Source organism: Gorilla gorilla, chromosome 4, assembly GCF_029281585.2.
Source record: "Gorilla gorilla gorilla isolate KB3781 chromosome 4, NHGRI_mGorGor1-v2.1_pri, whole genome shotgun sequence".
Taxonomy (NCBI): domain Eukaryota; kingdom Metazoa; phylum Chordata; class Mammalia; order Primates; family Hominidae; genus Gorilla; species Gorilla gorilla.
In genome coordinates, this window is record NC_073228.2 from 52,151,080 (window position 1) to 52,171,597 (window position 20,518).

General features: G+C 55.3%; 2 protein-coding genes across 4 annotated transcripts in view; one reads left to right on the forward strand and one right to left on the reverse strand.

Moving 5' to 3' along the window:
• The window catches only part of RARA (retinoic acid receptor alpha), a 48,438-nt gene extending 32,000 nt beyond the window's left edge, over positions 1 to 16,438 (reverse strand). The window contains exon 1 of one of the 3 annotated variants that reach the window (XM_019027971.3): positions 16,298 to 16,438. The gene's annotated coding sequence lies outside the window, so the exon portion shown is untranslated. Of the gene's footprint in view, positions 1 to 2,374; positions 2,582 to 7,175; positions 7,380 to 16,297 lie in introns of those variants that run through there. The other 2 variants (XM_019027970.4, XM_019027973.3) reach the window with 2 other exon arrangements.
• On the forward strand, positions 6,847 to 10,424 carry LOC109027007 (uncharacterized). The gene has a single exon (XM_063706410.1). It carries the CDS (start codon positions 6,904 to 6,906, stop codon positions 7,333 to 7,335), a length of 432 nt encoding a protein of 143 aa, XP_063562480.1. The 5' UTR covers positions 6,847 to 6,903; the 3' UTR covers positions 7,336 to 10,424.
• Positions 16,439 to 20,518: the final 4,080 nt, after the last annotated feature.

The following is a 20,518-nucleotide window of genomic DNA, read 5'->3' on the forward strand; positions in this document are numbered from 1 at the left end:
CTGCCGCCTTTGGACCCCTGTCCCGCCAGGAGCTGGCCAAGCAGGGCAGAACAGAGTAGATTCAAAACTAGAACCATTTAGAAACTTTCCAGGAAAACACACTCCCATACATACAAAGCCACAACCTCTCCCCTCCCCAGCGCCCCTCATATCTGCAGACAGGGGTTGGGGAGCAGTGATGACTACTCCCCGCTTTTTCAAGGGTCCCCTCTGGCCAAGGCTCTCATCCCTCTCCTCCCTGGCAAGCCTACAATCCGGCCACTCGGGTCCTCTGTTTCCTGTCTGTTCACCAGGGTCTGGGCTGCAGGAAGCCAGGTTAGCCCAGCCTCTTTTTATTTATGTATTTATTTATTTATTTATTTATTTTTGAGATGGAGTCTCACCCTGTCACCCAGGCTGGAGTGCAATGGCGCAATCTCGGCTCACTGCAACCTCCGCCTCCCGGGTTCAAGCGATTCTCCTGCCTCATCCTCCCTAGTAGCTGGGGTTACAGGCACCTGCCACCACGCCCAGCTAATTTTTGTATTTTTAGTAGAGATGGGGTTTCACCATGTTCACCAGGCTGGTCTCAAACTCCTGACATGGTGATCTGCCCGCCTCGGCCTCCCAAAGTGCTGGGATTACAGGCGTGAGCCACCACGCCCAGCCAGCCCAGCCTCATTTTAAAAGAGGCTACCCTAGGAGGGCTGGAGAAGGATCACCTGAGGGTGGCTGGGATAGCTGGAAGGTGCCTCTTCCCCACCAACCCCACAGAACCCCAGGCCAGCCTTGCTAGAGCTAGGACTGGTTTGAAAATCTGCCCTAGTCAGTGCAGGCCATAAGCATGTCCTCTTGGGACATGTCCTCTTAGGGGAAAGAGGAAGCCTAGCGTCTCACTTCCGGGTGCTACCACTGCCCATTGCCTCAAGACACAGTGCCTTGTCCCAAAAGAATAGGTCCAATGTCTCCACAGCTTGTACTCCACTCAGCCCATGGTTTTTCCGCAGCTACACAGAGCTGCAGGACCCCCACACGCCATAATCTCACCAGTGACTGGATACCAGGCAGAAAGGGTGACTGGACAACCCAAGCTCGGGGCAGTCCAGGTTCTAGGAGGAGGAAGTGGGGGTCTCTGCTGGTCAGGGCTGTGCTCCCAACTCCTCCATCCCCAGGGGCCATACCCCAGATCCCCCAGGGGACATGCTCAGGAAGCCCTGAGCCTCTGAAGCAGAGGGTGTCTGAGAGGTCCACCTAGAACCAGAACTGAAGCCTCCCTACTCCAAGCAGCGAGTAGGTGAAAGGGCAGGGGGTAATTCAGGCCTCAAGAAGAGGGACCAACCCACAGGGAAGGAAAAAAAAAATGGGAAGAGGAAGAGTTGAGCCTACTGAGGCCACAGCCAGACCACAGAAATGTGTGGACCATACACAGGCAGCTCTGTTGGGTGAGGGACCAAAGGGGCACAGACAAAAGGGGACCCCCTAGCTTGGAAACCACCGACCTCACATCCAGCCTGGCACGGGGCTTTCCCCACCCTCACCTTGGCAGCTGCCCCCTCACCACTACCTCCCCTCCATGCTACCAAGCAGGAAGCACAGCTCTCTCACAATGGGGGGACAGCTTACAGAGATACAGGCAGGGCCAGGGTGGAGAGATAGGCTGCTGCAGCCCTCACCCCTCCCCTCAGCTCAGCCCAACCCTGCGTATGCCATATTCTGAGTCCCAGGGCAAACTGCCAGCAGGACTAGATGGTACCAGCCCCCTCTCAGCATCCCACCCTGGGGACCCACACTGCAGGGAATCCAGGAATACACCCCCCCCACCAAGTCCTGCCTCAGGATATCCTTTTGGCTCTGACCCCAGACCAGGCCTGAGTCAGACTGTGCCCTGCCCCATACCCCTCCTCCGACCCATTGACCCCCCCCAAGCAACTTCCTACTCCACACCCGCCTACTCAACTGGGGCTAGAACTAGGGGGAATCTCTTCCCCTCACCATCCCCAGCTGAACAGGGAAGCCCACAGGTGGATAGGGATAATAGGTCACAGATCCCCATGGCCTTCCCCTTAGAGAAGAGCGCCTGCCAGACAAGGGAGAAGCGGGTGCAGGCTGTGTGTGCAGGGGAAGGCATAGTCTGCAGAGCCCCCACCTCCCCAGCCCCAAACACATGCAACCTGGGACCCTGCCCCACAGCCCCTTGACACTCCAGCCTGGAGTCCAGGAAGCCACAGAAACTCCCTGGGGAAGGTGGTTTCCATCAGAACACAGGATGGGAGCAGGCTCCAGAACTGTATATGAGGACAGATAGGGAGCACAGAGGTTCCCTGAGTGGGCATCTCTATGAGTGAGAGGAACCCCGGCCAGAGGGGACAAGGGCTGCAAAATCAGTCAGACTCACAAAGTCACAGCCACAGTCAGGCACAGCCAGATGCGGTCACAGTCTCCCCAGCACTCAGTCTGAGTAGGTGGCAGTGACTCCTGCCCACAGACAGAAGTCTGGGGGGTCCTGGGGAATCTGGGGCATCAGAGACCACACACACTCAGCCTGAAAGGACCCCCTAGTCAAGTCCCCCAAGTACCCCCCCAGCCTGGTGGGGAGGGGTAGCTCCTTCCCCACAAGAACCAGGGGTAGTGCCCACGGCAGACATCACCATGGCAACCAACAACAAACATCCCAGGAACCACAGTGGGACAGGAAGTGACAGCCACGTGACAGGAAGACTTTTTTTTCTTAGTGTTGGGGGGGGTGATGAAGATTGTTTGCAGCCCCTGGGGAATCAGCTGTCCCCCAGGTTTCTCCTACCTGGAGCTGGAGGGAAGGGGGACCACTAGGAAGGGGGCCAACCCCCCCTTGCTCTGCACAGTGGGTCACAGGACTGACAGGGCTCTCCCTCCCTGCCTGCCACTCATGGGTCCCCCCCTTAACCCCCCTCTTTTCCACTTCCTGCCGTGACTGGAGATCAGAGAACTCCCCACCGCAGCTTCCCCTTCTCAAGTCTCGATTCCTGGGCTGAAGGTTTCACTGTGGGGCGAGGGACAGAGGGAAGGAGGGCTGAGGACCTGCGGTAGGACCCAGGGGACAGAGGCTCCGGGGGGAGGGCCAGGATAAAGCCACTCCAAGGTAGGTGTGTACACACAGACACACAGCGAGTGGGTCACGGTGACACTGCCTGCAGGGTACAGTGACACATGGAGACTGCCTGACCTCAAGTAACTCTGTGGGGAGAGGGAACAGCCAGAGGACCCAGCCCCGGCGTGCCCCACTCTTGCCCTGTCCTGAGCCTCCAGGTTCATCTCCGGCATCTACTGGCCTCCAGGCAAGCAAGGTCCCAACTGTACCTAGCCCCTGCCACCTCTCCCCTGCCACTTCTCCCCTGCCTTTTGTGCTGAGGAATCCCCCTCACTGCTCCAAGGTGCCCGCCCAGACGAGGGCACCTTGGCTGAAGGTGGGGGAATGGAACCTCCCTCCACCCCCCTCCCCTTCTCTGCAGATGTCCCAGACTATATTTAGCCCAAACCGGGCGGCCAGCCAGACCCAGACTCCCCACTGGCCCAGAGCTGAGCTCCCAGTTTTTAGGCAATTAAAACATTAACAGAGAACCACCCCCATCTACACACCCCCACACCCCTAGCCCTGCCAGGGCAGCACAGTTCTGAAAACTTGAAGGAGGGCAGCCCAGCTCTGCAGCCAGGGATGGGGGTGGGGGTCATCAGGCAGGACAGGGGCATCATCCATAAGATCAGGTTGACACTTGGAGTGGCGAAGGGGAAGTCTTTCCTTGTTCCGGCAGAAGGGAAACGCATATCCAGTTGGGGGGGGGGTGTGGAGTTGCCTAGCTGCAGAAATTACACCTGTTATTCTGCAGCCCCCTCCCTAGCAAGCTCCAGTTATAGGGCTGGGGTTGGCAACAGGTGCGGGCCAGCCTGGCAGCAGCCTAATCCCCCCACCGGCTCCCCAGGCTGACAGTGGTGCCTGGAGGTCCAGCAGGGGCCCTTTGGGGCAGGATGTTAAGTAGAAGGAGGTGTCACTGGCCAGAGGGATGGACAGCCCATGGCCTTTCCATAAGAGCTGGCCCCTGGCCCTCATGATGTGTGCTGGAGGGTCTAGGGAAGCCAGGGAAAATGTAGTTCCATAGCACCTATTTCATTTCCCCATGATGCCAGGTGGGCGGGCTAGAGTGTGGGAGGTCTGTCTGCCTGCCTCTTCCTCCTCCTCCTCCTCTCCAAATTCCAGGAACAGGCAAGGGAGGCTCCAGTTGTGGGGAGAGAGGGAAAGCAAGCAGGCGGTCCCAGCTAGGGGGGAGCGAGGGGAGGGCGGGACTGGAGCGGGAGGCAAGATCCAGACGAAGCAAGAGACACCCACACCCGAGACACCCACACCCGAGCCAGACTGGGGACAGACACACCAACGCTGACACATTCTCACACTAGGTCCCCACATGCTGCCCACCCTGCGGGGACACCAAGACACCCTCAGCCAATCCTGCCAATTCCCAGAATACTCCCTGGACACACACGGAGATCCAGGCCCTGCCCCCCACCGCGCATCCCCCCACAAACTGTGTGGGCTCCAGACAGCAGCCAGAGGGTGGAGAGGGGAGTAGAGGGAGGAAAGACAGCAGGCGTCAGAGAGAATGTTCAGCCAAAGCCCTGGGAGCCGGGGTATCAGTTGCCATACTCCTTTCCCAAAACCCAGTAAGTCAAGACAACCCTGGTCATCTTGCCAGGGGCCCTGCCAGCTTCCCACACTCCCAAAACTACCGACACAAGATGGGTGTGGGTACTGAGCAAGCGGAGATTACCCCGCTTATTTGTCGCAGGGACAGGATTACCATCCCCAGATGCCTATCACCCCAGATCCCAGGCAGTGCTCCCAAATATTAATAGACCCCACAGAGGTCAAAACAAACCACCCCTCCAGCCTAGCCTAAGTCCTGTCCTGTCCATGCTTCCAAGAGGACTGGAAACTGGGCATTGGGGTTTGTATTTTGGGACAGGCCCCACCGTCACATCACACGGTTCTGAGGACCATCCTACCTGAGACTGGAGTCTGAGCAAGGAGTGGCCTGGAAGGAAAGGTCCCAGAGGGCAGAGTCAGCTTCCAAGACTAAATGGTTTAGGGGAAGGGGCGCGCATTAGCTGGGGTCTGGGTGAATGTCCCCAAAACAGACCTGAGGGGCCACTCAGACAATGTCCTCTCCCCCATACTTAGACGGGGTGGCAGGAACCACGTCATGGCATGTGTGGGTGACTGTGCCCAGCGGGGGAGGCACATGGGTGATCAGGATGGGGCTGCCCACAGCTGGCTTCCTGCCAGGCTGCCTCAAGGTTGGGAGTAGGAAGGGGACTAAAAAGGTGTCCCAGGGTGGCAGCCGGGGCATTTAGGGTCAGACTGAAGGGATAGAGATTTAGGGGCTATAGGAAGGAGGATGTGGCCAGGATTAAGCCATTTCAACCCCAGGATCTTCTCAGAACTGCCACTGCATCTGTGCCACCGTCGCCAGTCTGATGGTGAAACCCCTGCAGTGACACCTCATATACACTCAATCACACCCTCAAAATCCTTGCAAATCCAAGATCCTCAGCTCCCAAGAGGCTACTCCAGTCTGACCCTCCTGACCTCTCTTTCAGGACACCACATGGTCCAGACTCCCAGGCAGTACTGATGTCCCAGCTCCCTCCAGCATACCATTTTTCACAGCCACAAACTCCCTGACTCCACAACCACCCCCTCTTATTCCTCCAGGAAGAAGCATCATACAACCAACTCCAAATATTTTTTCTCTTGTTCCTTCCCCCAGCCTCATCTCTACCCACCCCCCTCCCGCCCCCTCCAGGGGAAGCCCCAAGGCTCCAAGCCACCCCCACTCCAACCCGGGGCTTCCCCGGCACAGCCTCTTCATGGAGCCCTGTAGGAGAGTTTGGGGCCTGAGGTCCAATTTCCTAGCAAGACCTGGAAGGTCCTTACAGAACCACTTCCCCCAAAACAATCTTGCCCTATGAAGACTGCAACCACAGAAGGGTATAAGAGACATCCCAGAATGTCCTGGCCAGGAAACTGAGGACGGGGAGTGTCAGGGGCAGAAGTGATCCTTGGGGTAAGCAGCAAGGGGTGGGGGGGTCGGGGGGTGTTCTCAGAAACAATCCTTTCCAAGAATATCTACATACACATATGTGCACGCAGCCATCAGACAGAAGGCAACCTGGTTACAGAAGACAGAGCCAGAGGGGGCAGGAGGTACCCTTCCAGGCCATCACACTGGGCATCTGATCCAAGACAGGATGGAGGGTGCGGAAACATCTCCAAGGCTGGGGAGCTCTTCTGTCTGGTTTCCGGGTTAGTTGGTCCCCATCCCCACCCTAGCACACTGGAGGCCTGTCTTTCCTTTCGCAAGGAGCAGCCTGACAATAGGCCAGTGCCCAGAGAGGAGACGAGGGGACATAGCCAAGCTCATTTCCCAGCCGTCCCCCCAACCCCACAACAGGCTCACACACACATCTGGCCAGCAGCTTCCAAGCCTCGTGGGTGGCACCAGGTCCCAGACACCCTCAGCAGAGCAAAGTCGACAAGTCAGTCTATTCCGTCTTCCCCTCACCCCAAAAAGTTCCCACACCCCATGGTGGCACAAGACCCAGGAACACCCCTACACACATACTGCATTGGCTCGCGCACCCAATTCTGACGGTTCCCCTCACTCCACGGGGACACCAGCTGAACCGGCCCCGCCCCCGGCCGGCTCCCTCTGGTGGGAGTGGGCCCCCTGGCTGATTCTCCCCAAACCACAGGGCAGCTCAGATAACAGGAGGGAAAAAGAGAGGGGGCTAGTCCGTTGAGCATCCGATCTCTCCCCAAACAGGTTTGAATTCAAGTCTTTTTGTTTTGCTTATCATTAAAGAGAAAAAGAACAGAAGTTCCCAGCGGCGGTCATGCAACAGCTCGAGCGCGGGGGACACGCGCAGCAGACGGCCCCAGACGCCTCAAGGCTGCGCGCGAAGACACGGCGCAGGCAGACTCACAGACGGGGCTCCCCCACCCTGGACACGGCGGCAGCGAGTTGGGAAGCCCAGGAAACCCCGGGTTCCCGTCGGAAGCCTCCTGGTACCCAGTCCCCTCCTGCAGCACCAATCTGGGGCAGGACATGGGGCCCCGACGCCTGCGGGAACCAGGGGCTCCCCAAAATCCCCGGGGGAGGAATTACCTCGCAGCGGGGGACGCAACCCGTTCGGGGTGCCAGCGAGCACAGCGTCTGCCCTAACCCGGCGCCCTGGTGCTGCTCGGCATCAGGGTGCGGGGTCCCGGGAGAGGAGCCGTCCGGGGGGCCGCGGCTCAGGGGCGCGGGGCGATGGCAGCGGCCATAGCGAGTCACGTGCGGAGGCTGAAACTTTACCCGGAGCCCCAGACTGAAGGGGCGGAGGGTACGGAGCAGAGGTGGGGGGAGGCCCTGTCCCTCAGGCCCGCCCCTGCCCGCCCACCGACCAATCACCAGTCAGGGGCGGATCTACAGGCTCACGCCCGCCCCCGCCTCTCCTTAATAGACCTCGGGAAGGGCGAGTCTTAAAGGAGCCGCTCCTAGTTGAAGACTGGACCGTGGGAATCCGGGAGACTCCCTCCCTCAGACCCAGAATCGAAGATTCCGAGCAAGAACAGGGTGAGGTTCTGCGGAAAGAATGAAAATAGCGCTCGGTGGAGAAGACCGCAGCGTGTGGTATCCTACACTCCTTTCCCCCCAACCACACACACACCCACACCTAAACCTGAGAAGTGAGGCGGCGGCGTAATATGGAAGTGAGTGCGGTGACTCCTGCCCTAGCTGTCAAGCCCCTGAATCCTATAATTATAATCCTCTTCTAGGGACCAGCTGGAACTGAGAGCTGTGTGACCTTGACCAAGTCACTTCCCTTCCCTGGATCTTAATTATCTCAGCTGCAAGAAAAAGAAAAAAAAAAAAGAGTCCAGGAGTAGATCTCCCGCAAGTATATCTCTTCTTTCCCCAAACACCTCTGCAGCTCCAGTGGGTCCTAGGAACTCTGGCTCAACCCAACCCTCCCAGCCCCCTTAAAGTACTCTTCTCCTCAAAGGGCAAGACTTTTGGATCTTCCAGTAGGGGCGCCCAGGAGCACCCCTCCGTGCTCAAAGACTCAGACTCAAGCTTTTCTCTCCCGAACAAGTCTGGAGAAGCCAGGAAAGCTCTTGTTCATGTTCCAGCTGGACAGGATCTGAATCACCCTCCATCTGAGAGACCCCCAGTCCCCAATACAGTCATGACCCCCCTCCCAGCCTGCCGCTCTGTTTGGGAGGATCCTGTCCCCATCGCTAGCAGTCCACTGGCGGGCTTAGGGGGAAGCAGAATTGCTTAGAATACTCCCCTCTCGCCCTGTTCCCAGGCAGAGAAGTGGCCACAAGTGCCCCCACAGAACTTCCCACTGGAAGGGGAAGTGCTGCACTCCCAGGCCTCCAGCCCAGTGAGGAGACTCTCAGCCTGACCCGATGGCAGAGCTCTCAAACCCACTGGTCCGACGGACCCCGCTTTACAAACAAGGAAAGAGAGTCCAACAGCAGGCACTGGGTTTTGTGCACAGTCGCACCGGTTGCAGAGCCGGGTCTAGAATTGAAGTATCTGATTGTCCCTGGCTTTAGCCCAAGAGCCATGGTAAGGTAGGACAAGCCAGGATGGCGGGACCCTTTGCCCTGAGGGCCGGCGCACGGGAAACTGCCCCAGCAGTGCTGGGCCGCGCTTCCCCAGGCCCCTTCCCGCCTGCTGGGCCGGAGCTGTCTCCCGCTCCGGTCTGGATTTCCGTCCGCCGGTGCGAACCTCCCGCCCAGCCCCTCCCGCCCTGTCCTGTCCAGATTCATCCGCAAACATGCGCTCAGCCGGCAGGAATGCGCCAATGGCTCCCAGATGTGGACGCCACCGCTTAACCCCTTACCCCCCAGCCGCGCTCCCCCAAGGGCCTTCCAGCCTGAGCCCCGCCAACAGCAGGGAGCTCTGCCCAGGTGAGAACCAGCCCAGGACTGGAGTCAGCGCCAGCCCGCCCCCAGTGCCCACGGACACCTCCCAACCTAGATTCTACCTGTCTTCCTTCCTTGAGGCTGGAGGGGAAGGCTCATGGACACAAGAATGCAAGCATGCATGCACACAGCTACACTGCCTCCCAAGTGGGACGACCTTCAGGTACACCTACCATCATAGGGTCAGGCATCCTGGTACAAATGCATTTCCACGTGCACATTCAGGGCAGGGATGTGTACATCCCCGACGCATGTATGCACATCCACGCATGAACAAGTACATCCAAACACATTTGTGCACAGACAAGGGCATGAAGCAGAGGGTGGGGCACACTTCTGCACAGACACAGAAGTAGCCCCATGTGTGGATGAAGGAAGAAATTCATACACACAAACCCACCCCCCGCAGGGGTCAGACACTCAAACAAGACCAGCACCCGTGTGTACAAACACATAGCATGCACATCTTTGGGGCATTTCCTTCCTGTCCAGGGAAACCAGTACCACCTGTCCAAGGCCCAGCCCTACCCAAGCTTGACTGCAGAAGGCAGGAGAGGTCCCCAGGTGGGGGACCAGGAGTCTTCAATCTGCAGCAGCAGTTGAACTCCAGCTATGCTGGGCTCATAACAGGGCTTCTACCACCCCCTCCCACCAGGGACTCTGATGCAGGAGGAGAGAAGGGTACCCAGGGAGCAGCAGGAAACTAGCAGAGAGAGAAAAGCCACAGGCTCGGGGCGCCTCACTCTAGGAAGGACACTCCTTGGGGCCTACTGTTTCCCTGCACACAGGAGATAGGCTGGGGGAGGAGTCTGAGCCCCATCCCTCTTCAAACTAGAGGAAGTGAAGGAAGAGAGTCTGGACAGGTACCAGGGCCAGTGGCAGTTCTCAGTAGTCAAAAGAGATAAAATATAGCTCTGAGACACCCTAGGAGGGCCCACACTTCTAGTACAACAAGGCTGTCTTCTCACAGCCTGTGGAAACTCCTGAAGAACAGCATTAAGTGATAGTCCGAAGAGATGATGAGAAGCAATTGGCCCTCCAAGACCATGGTGCGGGAGTTTGTTGGAACCAGCTCCAGCTGACTCCTCTTCCCCTCCCAAGCCTCCTAGCTCATCCCAAAAGGAGCTCCTCCCACAAGTATCTTAATAGTCCCACTCCATTTGATTCTCACAGTCCTGAAGGGGCAGGCTCCTGTTGCCATTGTAGAGATGAAAAAACTGAGGCTCAAAAAGAAAATTGCCTTCCTCAACGTCATACAGCTTGTCAATGGCAGGGCTGGGATTCAAACCCAGGCCAGGTATGGTGGCTCACACCTTTAATTCTAGCACTTTGGGAGGCCAAGATGGGACTCCAGGAGTTGCTTGACTCCAGGAGTTCAAGACCTGTCTGGGCAACATAGCAAGACCCTGTGTCTTTTTTGTTAAATAAATATATATATGTGTGTGTGTGTGTGTGTATATATATGCATATATATATATGCATATATATAACACAATCAATGTTCCCTCCTCAACTCTTTCCTCCCCTACTTACTCCAAATCAAACATGTATCACTCCACTCTGTGCCCTGCTACCTTTTCCTTCACCCCTTAGTGGATCACAAGGGAGAAGCGCCATCCTTGCCTGGCTCTGCAGGTTTATGGGTGGGGCCAGGACATGCCAGAGAGAGATCAGAGAAGACACTGGGGGCTGCACACATAGCCCTCCACCCCCACCACAAGTCTGGTGCCCACCTGCCTAGCAGGCATGGCTGGGTGACTCAGCTGCATCCGGGGGAGATGCCAGGGCAGTGACTCACCTACCGAGAAGAGCTGAGCCTGGCACCTTGCCAGCCCCAGGACAGAAGTGACTTAGTCACCACCAAGACTGTGATGCCCAGCAGGCACAGCCCAAGGATTGGAGACAGGGGCAGACTGTCCCTCCATGGTTACATGCGCCCCCTGGCAAAGAATGGGCCTCAGCATTCTGGGGCCAGCAATGTCTGTGCCAGCCCCTGCCCCCTCACCACTGCCCACCCCCACCACACCAGGCCTCGCTCCAGTGCCAACAAGTTTTGTGAGACCCCTGGGCTGCCCTGCCCCCACTACAGCCTGCCCATCACTCACCACCCACTCTCCCACCTGCCCCACCTCCTCCTGCCACCCAAGTTGTACCCAGGCTGTGAGTCTCCTTTAACATGTCCTGGCAGCACTCCCTGCCCCCACAGCACCTCTCACCCTCTCCCCCCATATACACATGCACTCAAACACACTTCTGCCAGCCTTGCTTCTGCCAGCAGCTGCTGAAGTTGTTGAGCAGGAGGGAAATTGGGAGGGTGGGGTGCAGGGATTGAGTTACCAGAGCTGATGGGGTGGGCTGTCACCCAATCCTTTCCCCAGCTAGTCCCCACCCCCACCCCACCCCTCCACCCGCCGTATCCCACACCCACCTGCCTCCCTCCCTACCTCTGGCTGGCAGCCTACTGCCCTTTAAGCCCCTCCACCCAAGCTAGAAAATAAATGTTCAAGAGTATTTGTCATGCTAAGACCAGCCCAGTATATGAGAGAGAATGAGACAGAGATGAACAGAAAGAATAATTCCTGTGCTCAGTGCTCTGGCTACAACCACTAAATATGTGTATGTTGAGCCAGAAGGGGACTGAGCAACTCCGCAAGTCCCAGAAGAGTTGGTGGGGCCCAAGGAGAGTTGACAGGCTAAACAGCCTCAATCCATTTGCACTATTGATTTCTCACACACCGCAGTAGGCCTGATGGGGGGCATGATAAATCAGCCCCCAAGAGACACAGAAACTGAGTGGAGAGAAGGGGAGGGGCTCCTGAACCACAATTGGTGGTGCACCATGACTTGCTTGGTGCGTTGGGGGTGGGCAGCAGAGGAATAGGAGATGTTGAGTGGCATGAGGCAGGGTAGGGGAGAGGGTGTTGGATTAAGGCCTGTCTGGAACACCTCCTTCCAGGTGGGTCTGAACTAATTTGAAGGAAGAAGGTGGGAGACAGATGCACCACGTGTGGCTACACAGGCAAGGCCTTGAACAACCCCAGGGGGTGCCATTCACATCATAGTCTATGGAATGGTTCCCCCTGCAGCTGTGCAGCATGGTGGCCTGTGGGGAGAGCCTGAGGCAGAAGACAGAAAGCAGACTGAATTCTGAGGGACCACAATTCTCCATTGAGTTTTCTCCCCATACACACCGCAACTTGCCCCAACTTTCCCTGCCTCCAGGCCTCAGAGGGGGCCTCCTTCTGACTAGCGATCAGAAGCCAGTAGTAATCTCCCCACTCCTCAGCCCTGCTCCCTTCTTTTGTTGGGGAGATGGGCAACCAACCACCATGACCCACAGGTCCTGGGCAGGGCAGGAGGAGGGCTCACAAAGGGCTCTGGGGAGTCTGGACGTCCCTTCTGTAAGGTGTCTCCTAGCCCCACAGCTCCCCAGCCTGTGAGCCTGCTGAAGCCTGTCCAGCAGCTCCATTCACACCAGTGGCCACAGGCCACCCAAACAAACCCAACTCTGACCTCCTTCTAGCCTGGACACAGACTCTTTCCACATGGAGACTTATAAACAAACCAAGCTGGGATTTTCAGAGACCCTGCACAAACAAGCAGACGGGAAAATGGACCAGGTGTGCCTGGCTCATGGTCCTCCTTGCTGCAGTAGGGGAGGGAAGCACACTGAGGTGTGGTGAGGAACCATGACAACACAAAAATGGTGCAAAGGGAGGGCCTGGGTTCAGGTCTCAACACAGCCAATGACTGAGTGTTCTCTCTAGGCCTCAGTTTCCTTCTCTGCAAGGGGAAGGGATTGCCTAGGTAGCCTCTAAAACCCCTTCCAGCTCTGAGTCCAGCTGGATAAAGAAAACCCTGTAGGGTGCCAGGACTCTTCCACCCAGTCCAGCCCAGCCCATCTACCTGGGTCAGGCCCCTCTGGGTAAGGTCCTGTCCCTGCTCCCCATGCCTCCTTGCTGTCTTCTGCCCCTCTGGCCCTTCCTCACTCCTCTGCCTGCCTGCTTACCCTCACCTTGGCCAGCCCCTCTGCCTGCCCCGTGCTTTTCTGCACGTCCCTCCTGCCAGGGGACTGACCAACTAAAAATAGTCCCTGCAGCCTTTCTCGCCCACAGCTGCCCAAAGAGCAGGAAATGAGGGGGGCAGGGAGGCCCATGCCCTGCCTTACCCCCACTAACTCCCAGGTCAGAATCATGTCCAGCACTCCAGCCTGGGGCTAGCGCCAACTTGGCCATCCTGGGGGCATCCCACACCCCTTCCCTAGGGGGAGGCCTGCCCATAAGTGCCTGCAATCACAGAGCTGCCCCTACCCTGTGGGAGGAGGAGAAAGGAGGCAAGCGGTCTAGAGGGAAACCTTCCCAATTTCTGACAAATCAGTGCCAACCACATTGTGGGCACCCAGAGGGCAGGGCCTGGCTCCACTGACTGGTCTTTTGAGGGCAGAAGGAATTGGCTTGGGGAAGTTTGTGACAGTCTCCTTCATCCTGGCCCAACTGGAGGGAAGACAAAATAGTGCCCCAGCCTCAATTATGTTAGTCCCTTGCTCCCCAAAACCAGGGATTTCGCTAGCCACCCGCAGATATCATGGGGAAAAAAACTAAAAAATGAGAGCAGGAGATGTAGGCTTCTGTAAAGAGAGAAGCCTGGAGGCAAGAATAGGCCATGCCTGCCAGGCTGGGCATGTGCTGCCCCCAAGCTGAGTCAGAGGCTAGGAGGGAGAAGCTGGGGTGCTACAGTGCCAGAGGCTCCTGTGCCCCCACCCCTGTCCCACCTGGGATTCCTGACACCTCCCAGCCCTAGGGGAAGGCCCTCCCCACAAAGGAGGAAGGAAACCAGCTAAGCGACTCTCTGGAGCCCTGCAGGGGAGCCCTGCACCACAGGCAGGCGGGAAACCCAGGAGTCCTGGCGCCCAGCCCAGAGACAGTGAAATACCTTGGAGGGGAGGAAACAGCCCAGATTGAGGCAGACATGTGGCACCCCCAGAAGCTCCCAGATGTGACCCACAAGGAGGTACTGGCCAAAGGGGCTAGATGAGGCAAAGTGAAACATTTCTGAACAAGAAGAGAGAAGAAAGTGGGGCTATGGGAATGGGGTGGCGGGGGTCAGCCTGGCTCATCGCTGTCCTTTCCTCCTTGTCAGAGTCAGAGACACTGACATTAAGGTCATCGAATATCAACCAGGTCCTGAGGACCTTGGTGTGTTTCCTCCTCTCCTAGTCTCCAGACCCCAGCCTGTTCATTCCTGAGCTTCCTCTGGCACCCCTTCCTTGGGGCCAAGCCAAGTAAGAAATCAGCAGGCCCAAGGTGGTGCTTGGGAGGCCAGGGCAGTGCCAGGGGCAGTCCTCATACCATCCTCCCACTGGCTTCCCTCCTGCCTGCTCTTAGCCGCCACACATATCTCAGCTGTCGAATCCGATTAGGGCTCCTGCCCAGTGAGCCGGACAAGGAGGCCACTGGGCAGGGGAGAGAGAGACAAGGACGCCAAGCAGGGATGGCAGAAGGAAGGTGGAGACATGGCTCAGGGGAGCAAGTATGGGGCCCCAGAGGAAGAAATGCCTGGTGGAGAGATCTGTACTCTGTGACCACAGGTGCTCTGGTAACAGCTACAACCTGCATTAGGGGAATTCTGCAGTAACCGGGGCAATAGCCCTGCCTAGTTCCTCCATCCCCCAGATGGGCAAAGGATGGGGGAAGAAAACTAAAGGCGGAGAGATTGACCTAGATTTAGGAAGAGGATTCCATCCTAGATTCCCCCAGCCATTACTACCGTTTGCAGTGAGCTTTATGATACATTATCTGTGTGGTTTTAGTGGCAATGTCCCTGCTTGCTACTGATAGCCATTTTTACAAATGGAGAAACTGAGGCTTAGCGAAGGGGAAGACCTATATAAACACACATAGTTAAGTAACCAGTCTAAGTCTCCAGTTCAGGCCTCTGATTCCTAGTCCACTGCTCACAGTCAGAATCTCTACTTTCCTTGTTGGATCAAGACCAGAACGAAGTCTGAAGCCAATTCATTATCCACCCTGTCCTCTAAAACCAACCTTTAGGGGACCCGGGGAGCCATGGAAGAATGCAGAGCACATCCCACACCTAGACAGAGCTACCAGATGGGGACATGCCACCCACTCCTATCATACATTGAGAGCTAGAGGAGTTCCCTCAGTGTGACCAGTCTCTTCTATCACCCCCCTCCCCAGTCTACTACCCCCAGAAGCAAGACACACACTCACACATGGTAACTCAGACAAGGTGTACACCCTTCCTGTAAACCCACCAAACCAGAATGACATGCCCTAGATCTTCAGAGAGCAGGGCCTGTCTGCCCACCACAGGAGAGAAAAATAAGCCACTGTAAACAGTAGGTGCCATCTAGCCCTCTCCCAGAGAGCCTGTAGCGGGGCAGAAGCTTGGGGACCTTGTAGCTCTAGAGAAACACCAGGAGCCTGAGATTCTGAAAGCCAAGGAGCTCAGGGAGCTGGCAAGGCTGGGTGACCTCCTCAATCTGGTCCACACCCCCTTCCCTAGCCATCTGGACTGAGCCTGTTCTGGCCTGGGCCATACTCTGGTATCCCTCCCCTTCAATGCATGCAGCCACCTCTATCCAAAGCTTCTAGATCTTACAACCACATTGTCCCTACACAAACACACACACACGGGTGGGGTCGGGGGGCTTCTGCAGCAGGTGTTGAGATGTTGACATGGATGGGGGCTCTAAGCTGAAAGAACTTTCCTAGAGGAAAAGCTCACCAAAATGCTCACAACCTCCACTACCCTCTAGCAAAGCCTTTAGCCACCCAAGTGTTAGATGAACCTGGAAGGGGACATTAGTTCCCCTACAAGGTGTGTAGGGAGTAGGGGCAAAGTCCTGAGCTCTTTGGGTGAGGAAGCAAGAAAGAAATCCCTTGGGAAAGCCCAGGTCCCTCTCTGGCTCTCTCCTCTCTCTGTTACCTCAGCACTTGCCAATTCTCCAGTCTAGGTGAGGTGGGGGAAGGGGTATTAGGCAATACCGCAAAGGAGGGTGCAAGGGCGTGGGGCCTGGGCAGACCTTCCCTCTACTCCCCACTCTTATCTAGAGAATGGGAACTGCCTCAGGAGAAATGCAGGAAGGGTGCTGGAGGGTGCAGAGGGCTCTGAGCTTTCAGACACCCCACTGTTCCCAGGCTCCCACCTCCCAGGACTACAGTGAGCGACGGGAGAGGAGGGATGGGGAAAGCCAGAACTGGCGAGAAGGAAATGGCTAGATCAGAAGCAGAGGCTGGGGTCAAAGGCGGCCAAAGAAGAATTGGGAAGGGGTGTGCATGGTCCTACCTGCTCAGGTGTGTGCTGGCAGGGGGGCGATGGGTTTCCCAGGAGAACCGGGGAAGCCCTCTCAGCTCGATTCAGGATTCCCCCCTGCTTCTGGGTTAGGCTGCTGCAAGAGGCACGGGTTCCCGTTGGGTCCTAAAGCCCACTCGCCAAGCAGAAGGCTCTCCCCGCCCTCTTCCACCAGCCAGCCCCGACTGGGTCAGCGGGCGCAGAGCGAAGCACTGATGGGGGACAAATAACCCACTGGAAGAAAGATGGGCGTCTGGTCATCGGCTGGGGACAGGAACAGTTCCCTGTCTCAAATACACAGCATATGGATAACTCGAGGATAGGATGACCTGAAACAGGAGAAAATAGACATTTCTTCCTGCCTGCCCTGAGCAGATGGATTTAGGTTTTGGTGCTGGAGGTGGGGTTAAGATTTCTTTCCCTGCCACTCCTGCTAAGGCATTCAGCTAGAGATTTTGGAAAGGGAGCATTCATTTTGGTTGGGCACTCACTTCTGTCCTCTTCCTCATGGACTGCAGGAGTCCCTTCATCCCTCCCAATTATTCCCAAGGGCCTAGGAGACCATAGAGGGTGAAAAAAGATTTTCAGCATGTAAAAAGTGCAGGCTCACTTAGATGGCAGCTGGAAACAGGGGAAACATGTAGGACCAATGTATGTGTATCTGGGAATGTGTGGGGTCTGCAAATATACATATATAGGCAAGAGTATAAACAGGTAGGGTTAGGGAAGGAGAAAAAAACAAAAAAGAACTTTGGGTTACATCTATTACTGGAAATGGTAATTGTCAGTGGAAGAACAGGACGTAGAACCTAGAGGTCAACTAGTGCCCCTACCCAGCCCTCAGTAATGTCCCAAATCTTTATGACCAGAATAAAGAAGTTAAAGAGAGAATATTTTCCTAGATACCATTTAGGATAAATATAAGGGCAGAGGGACCTCAATACAACAGATCAACTTGAAGGTCACTGATTCAGTTTAGTATCGCCAGTCTTCTCAGTAGCTCAAAAGGGAGAATTCAGGTTTGGTGGGCTAGATGGGCAAGAGAAAGCTGGATAAGAATTCTGAAGTTGTGGATTGAGAACATTTTGCAAGGAGAGTTGCACGTATCTCTAGCAGCAGAGCAGGGAAAACGTCATGAGGGGAAGGGCCAGAGGAAGTCAGCGACAGACTTAAGGGGAGAGGGCATGGCCTCTCCCTAGAAGGGGAGAAGACACCAGCAATGCCTCCACCTCTGTCTTGCAGGAAGAACTGAGTAAAGGAGCTGGACTAAGGATGGAAGGCCCCAGGGTGGAGTCCATGGGGTGAGTTTAGGTCAAACCTTTTACCCTAATGTGCCTCAGTTCTCTCCCAGCTGTTAAACAGGGCTCTTCGTTCTTCCCAGGCAGTTAATGAGTGTTTACAAAAGGGTTTGGAGATCCTCAGATCTCAGCTGGGCCACCACTACAGTTATAAAGTTCAATAAGAGCTGAGTGTTATTTGGGGAGGAGAGGAGTAGGGGAAGAAGGAAACAGATACTCTCTTATAAACTAAGGATAAAACTAAGCTCAGAGAGAAGCACAAGCCTAGCTGCCACAGGATATCCTTGTGCCCATGGATGGAGGTCACCCCACCCCCCCATCAACCACCACCAAAGGCTGGCCTCCAGCTAGCTGTAGGCAGAACCCAGACTAGCAGCTGGTCTTCATTAACTCCAGCTTTTTCACCCCCCACTGTGAACCCACAGCTTCTACAGGCCTAGGCTAGAGGGGGCTGCCCTAGCCCGACCTTGCAGCTGACACTGGGGTGGGGGGCACCGCACCAAAGGCCAAGTTACCAGCTGAAAAGAAAGTTGAAGCAAGAGTCCTTTTTCCCATTGGGAGCAAGAAGAAAGCAGTGTGGGGGTGAGAGGGTGGAGGTGGGGGAATTTAGGGCAAACAGCAGGCAGTGAAGTCAGCTGGATTGAGGCCCAGAAACCCCTACACCCTGGGGCCAAGTCTTACTCTAGCTTTGCTTTCAGCTTAAGTCTTGGCGAGGCCCCAAACTAGGGAAGGCCCTGGTTGCCCCTTTCCGCCTCCCTACCCCCACCCTTATTAAATACACATTTTATCTCTCAGCATCTTCATTATCTTAACTGAAGGAGACAAGCAGTGGATGGCGGCAGCAGAGAGCGTCAGGAGAGGGGGGGTGGTGCGGGGAGCAGGCGCACCCTTGTTATAAAGTGCTGATCTTGCTCTTTCAGGCAGTGTGGGAAACAGAGGAGGGATCAAAGGGAGTGAGGCTGATTCAGAACTCAATTAGAGATTTTAAAAAACGAAGCTGGCTCTCTCCTTTCACCAGTCTTCAGCCTTTACCCAAGCCCCTTGCACCCAATTAACTTCCACTGCCAGTGCCTTGGGGCTGGGGTTGAAAATCAAGGGGAGGCCAGAGGGCACACCTTCTCCCCTTGCGGAACACACCTCTTCTAAGAGGAAGACCTGCACTGTTTGTAGCTTAAGAGAAGGTATCTTAGAAGGTACCTTATCTTTTCAGGAAGAACCTGAGATCACAACTTGCCCCAAGTTAAAAAGTGGGACATCAAAGGTGGGCTCCTCCCTAAACCCTTGCCTAGAGACCCAGCTTCTGGCCAATCTAGCCACACTGAGTAACATCCAGACAGGCAGCCCTCTTCACAGCCTGTAGATAAGACTCTTCCCCTCATAGCCAAAGCGTCCCACCAGCAACATGGAAGTTGCCTCAAGCAAAATGCCACTACATCAGAGGGAGTGATTGGAATGCATCTGTGAGGCTAATAAATGCTCCAAAACTGTGCCAAGACACATTTTGTAAGACAGAGCACCCTTCTTATGCAGGGGCCTGCTCCACCTCTGTGCAAAAGTACCACCAACGTTTACCTTCAGCTTAGAACTGTTCTCACCACGGAGGGAAAGGCAGCATCTTATTTGGTTCATTTATCTGTTAAACAACTATTGAGTACCTACCAGGTATTAGGCACTATACTAATTGCTAGGCACAGATACAAATGTAAATAAAATTTCAATCTTGGATCTCTTTTGTCCTCCCTCAGCAGTCAAGGTAACAAGTCTCAAGATATTTAAAAAATATATAACCGGCCAGGCATGGTGGCTCAAGCCTCTAATCCCAGCACTTTGGGAGGCCGAGGCGGGCGGATCACGAGGTCAAGAGATCGAGATCATCCTGGCTAACACAGTGAAACCCCATCTTTACTAAAAATACTAAAAAAATTAGCCGGGCATGGTGGCGGGTGCCTGTAATCCCAGCTACTCAGGATGAGGCAGGAGAATGGTGTGAACCCGGGAGGCGGAGCTTGCAATGAACAGAGATCGCGACACTGCTCCAGCCTGGGTGACAGAGCGAGACTCCATCTAAAAAAAAAAAATATATATATATATATATAAAATATATTTTATATATATATATATATAAAACCTAAGTCACATCTTATTCCCAACTTCTCATTCTTATTGGTGTATCTGCTTTCTTTTATAGAGACAGGGTCTCGCTCTGTCACCCAGGATGTAATGCAGTGGTGTGATCATAGCCCATGCCGACTTGAACTCCTGGGCTCAAAGCATCCTCCCATCTCAGCTTCCCAAGTAGCTAGGACTACAGGTACATGCCACCATGCCCAGCTAATTTTTAAGATTTTTTTGGTAGAGAAGGGTAAGGGGGTCTCACTATGTTGCCCAAGCTGGTCTCAAGCTCCTGACTTCAAGTAATCCTCCCGCTGCTGCCTCCTCCCAAAGTGTTGGCATTACAGGCATGAGCCACCACACCTGGCTTGATGTATATTCAAAGGGACACTTAGTAAAGGTAGGGAGCAATGCAAAAGGGGGGGCACAGAGAGAATAAGGCTCTGCCAACTTTTTGATCTCTGGGTAGCTTAGACCTCACATATATTTTTTTTTTTTTTGAGACAGAGTCTCACTCTGTCACCCAGGCTGGAGTACAGTGGCATGATCTCATCTCACTGCAACCTCCACCTCCCAGGCTCAAGCAATTCTCCTGTCTCAGCCTCCCAAGTAGCTGTGATTATAGGTGTGTACCATGGCACCCAGTGAATTTTTGTACTTTTAGTAGACGGGGTTTCGCCATGTTGGCCAGACTGGTCTTGAACTCCTGACCCTTAAGTGATCCGCCCGCCTTGGCCCCACAAAGTGCTGGGATTACAGGCATGAGCCACCACACCCAGCAATTTTTTTTTTTTCTTTTTGAGAC

Coding starts and splice junctions, on each gene's coding strand:
- LOC109027007 (XM_063706410.1), top strand. CDS start 6,904: ATGCAACAGCTCGAGCGCGGGGGACACGCGCAGCAGACGGCCCCAGAC.